At 30.7% G+C, this 2,116-nt stretch overlaps 1 protein-coding gene across 1 annotated transcript; it reads left to right on the top strand.

Moving 5' to 3' along the window:
- Positions 1-1,681: 1,681 nt before the first annotated feature.
- LOC111375634 (phenylalanine N-monooxygenase-like) lies at positions 1,682-2,092 on the top strand (the record flags this gene model as incomplete). Its single annotated transcript, XM_022998492.1, has 1 exon — positions 1,682-2,092. A coding segment is annotated over exon 1 (411 nt), but the record flags the coding sequence as incomplete, so codon positions are not given.
- Positions 2,093-2,116: the final 24 nt, after the last annotated feature.

The raw sequence follows: 2,116 nt of genomic DNA, 5'->3' as shown, positions 1-2,116 counted from the left end.
ATATTAGAAGTGAATATGAGAAACTACCAAAATTATTTTGAGTAGTTTAAAAATCACCAAAAATCAAGGTCTAAAAGAAATAGCAAACACTGGTTTTTCCAACCTGTCATAAATGTTGCTACCCAAAATCAATCAAAATGGATTAAAAAAAAGCAGGCTCTCAAAGTTTATAGGATGAAAAGAGATTATTCGAATTCTTTATATCAAGATTTGAGGTTCCATTTTAAAATATCAACCTTATTAAGAGGAGTAACCTAAATCATTATATATTGGTTTATATTTCGACAATTATCCGATATGAAATTTATTTTTCAATATGTCCCCCAAGATGGTGACTTGTTTAAGTAGTCCAATGTTAAAATTCTTCCACTCATTTTTAGTCTTAATTGAAATATAATAGCTCGTTTGAGTTTAATGAGATTTGATATTATATTAAAATTTGAGGTTTCACCTTAATATGTCGATTTGTTAAGAGGAGTAAATCAAATGATTAAATATTAATCTATATTTAGGTAACTATTCGATGTGAAATTTATCTCTTAACACCTTGTACTCATTATGCGTAGCATCTAAAGAACTTGTATTAACAAGATCAATATCTCAAATTTTAATGTTTCAATCACACATTTTATAAACAGAACCCTGACTATGAGTATGATGTTCTGCCCGCTGAATATGTTGATAACACCTTTGGCACAAAAGTAAACATACATAAGGGAAATAAATGGAAGACCTCAGCCGTGAAAATAACAAGGTTTTAATATTATGGTTCTAACTGGTAACACATTAAGTTACTTTCGGGGTCGAATTTGCATAAAAATTTAGTTAGTTATATATAATTGTCAATACCCTCCTGTTATAGTACAATAAAAAAAAATAAAAAAAAAAAAAATCTTTTTTACTTATAATTAAAATAGCCATTAAAACTATAAAATATAAATTATTTTATTTGTAAACACACGCACACATATATAAATATACTCAAGACATCATCCAAAACTATATTATCCAAGAGTAAAGCTATATATCCTTACAAAAATGTAATGTGATATTAAATGATGAATTAATAAAGTAGGTCTATGTCCATATAATTAAAGCATATATCGTAGATTTCTTTAATCACTTGCTTTTTATTTACAACATGTTTGGTAGGTGTATTTTAATCACTTTGTTTTTTATTTACACATTTGTAAAGCCTACAACTAATATCCATTTATTCACCATTTATTTGTATCTAATTATTATTTAAAATGATTATAATTACTTAACAAATAAGCTGATAGTAGCAAGCAGACTATGCAAGTTTCACAGGTTTTTTTTTTTTTTTTAATTATAATCTTTGTTGATAGATGATGAGGTGGCGCCCATGATTCATTTGTCAACAAAGATGGAAATAATTTTATTACAAGTAGATTAATTGTTAGCTATATTCATGAAATCTTACATGTGAGTTTCTAGTCCAAGGGGTACGTTATTAGAAGCTACGTTACACTGACAAGAATTGGATTCTAAGAAATTTTTCTTTGATGCAGGCAATCCTATCCTCATTTTTTTTAATGTACCGTGTGAAGATCATCACAATCTGAACTCTGGGTATCAATTTTGGAGGCTTCCAACTTTTTTGTGTATAAAAACCCGAATTTGCAAACCTTAAAAGGCAATGAATTGCACCAATTTCCAAATGTCATTCACCATGTTCTTCCTCATGTCTGCTTTCCTCCTTTCTTGCATGTTCATCTTTTTAACTATCAATGGGAAAATTTCGAGCAAAAGCAATAAACCACCACTTCCACCTAGTCCATTTTCCTGGCCTATAGTCGGAAACCTTCCTGAAGTGTACACAAACAAGCCTGTATTCAAATGGGTAGAGGGGGTAATGGAAAAACTGAAAACAAATATAGCCTGCATCCGTCTGGGCAGAGTTCATGTAATAGTGGTAGTTTCACCAGAACTCGCCCGAGAATTTCTGCATAAACATGATTCTATTTTTGTGTCAAGACCTATAACCATGGCTACTGAATATGCAACCCGGGGATTCTTGACAACGGGACTTTCTCCATGGGGAGAACAGTGGAAGAAAATGAGAAGGCTTGTTACCCATGAGTTGTTTAGCCCG

This window comes from Olea europaea, unplaced genomic scaffold (assembly GCF_002742605.1).
Source record: "Olea europaea var. sylvestris unplaced genomic scaffold, O_europaea_v1 scaffold13934, whole genome shotgun sequence".
Taxonomy (NCBI): Eukaryota; Viridiplantae; Streptophyta; class Magnoliopsida; order Lamiales; family Oleaceae; genus Olea; species Olea europaea.
This window is presented reverse-complemented; position numbering and strand designations above follow the sequence as displayed.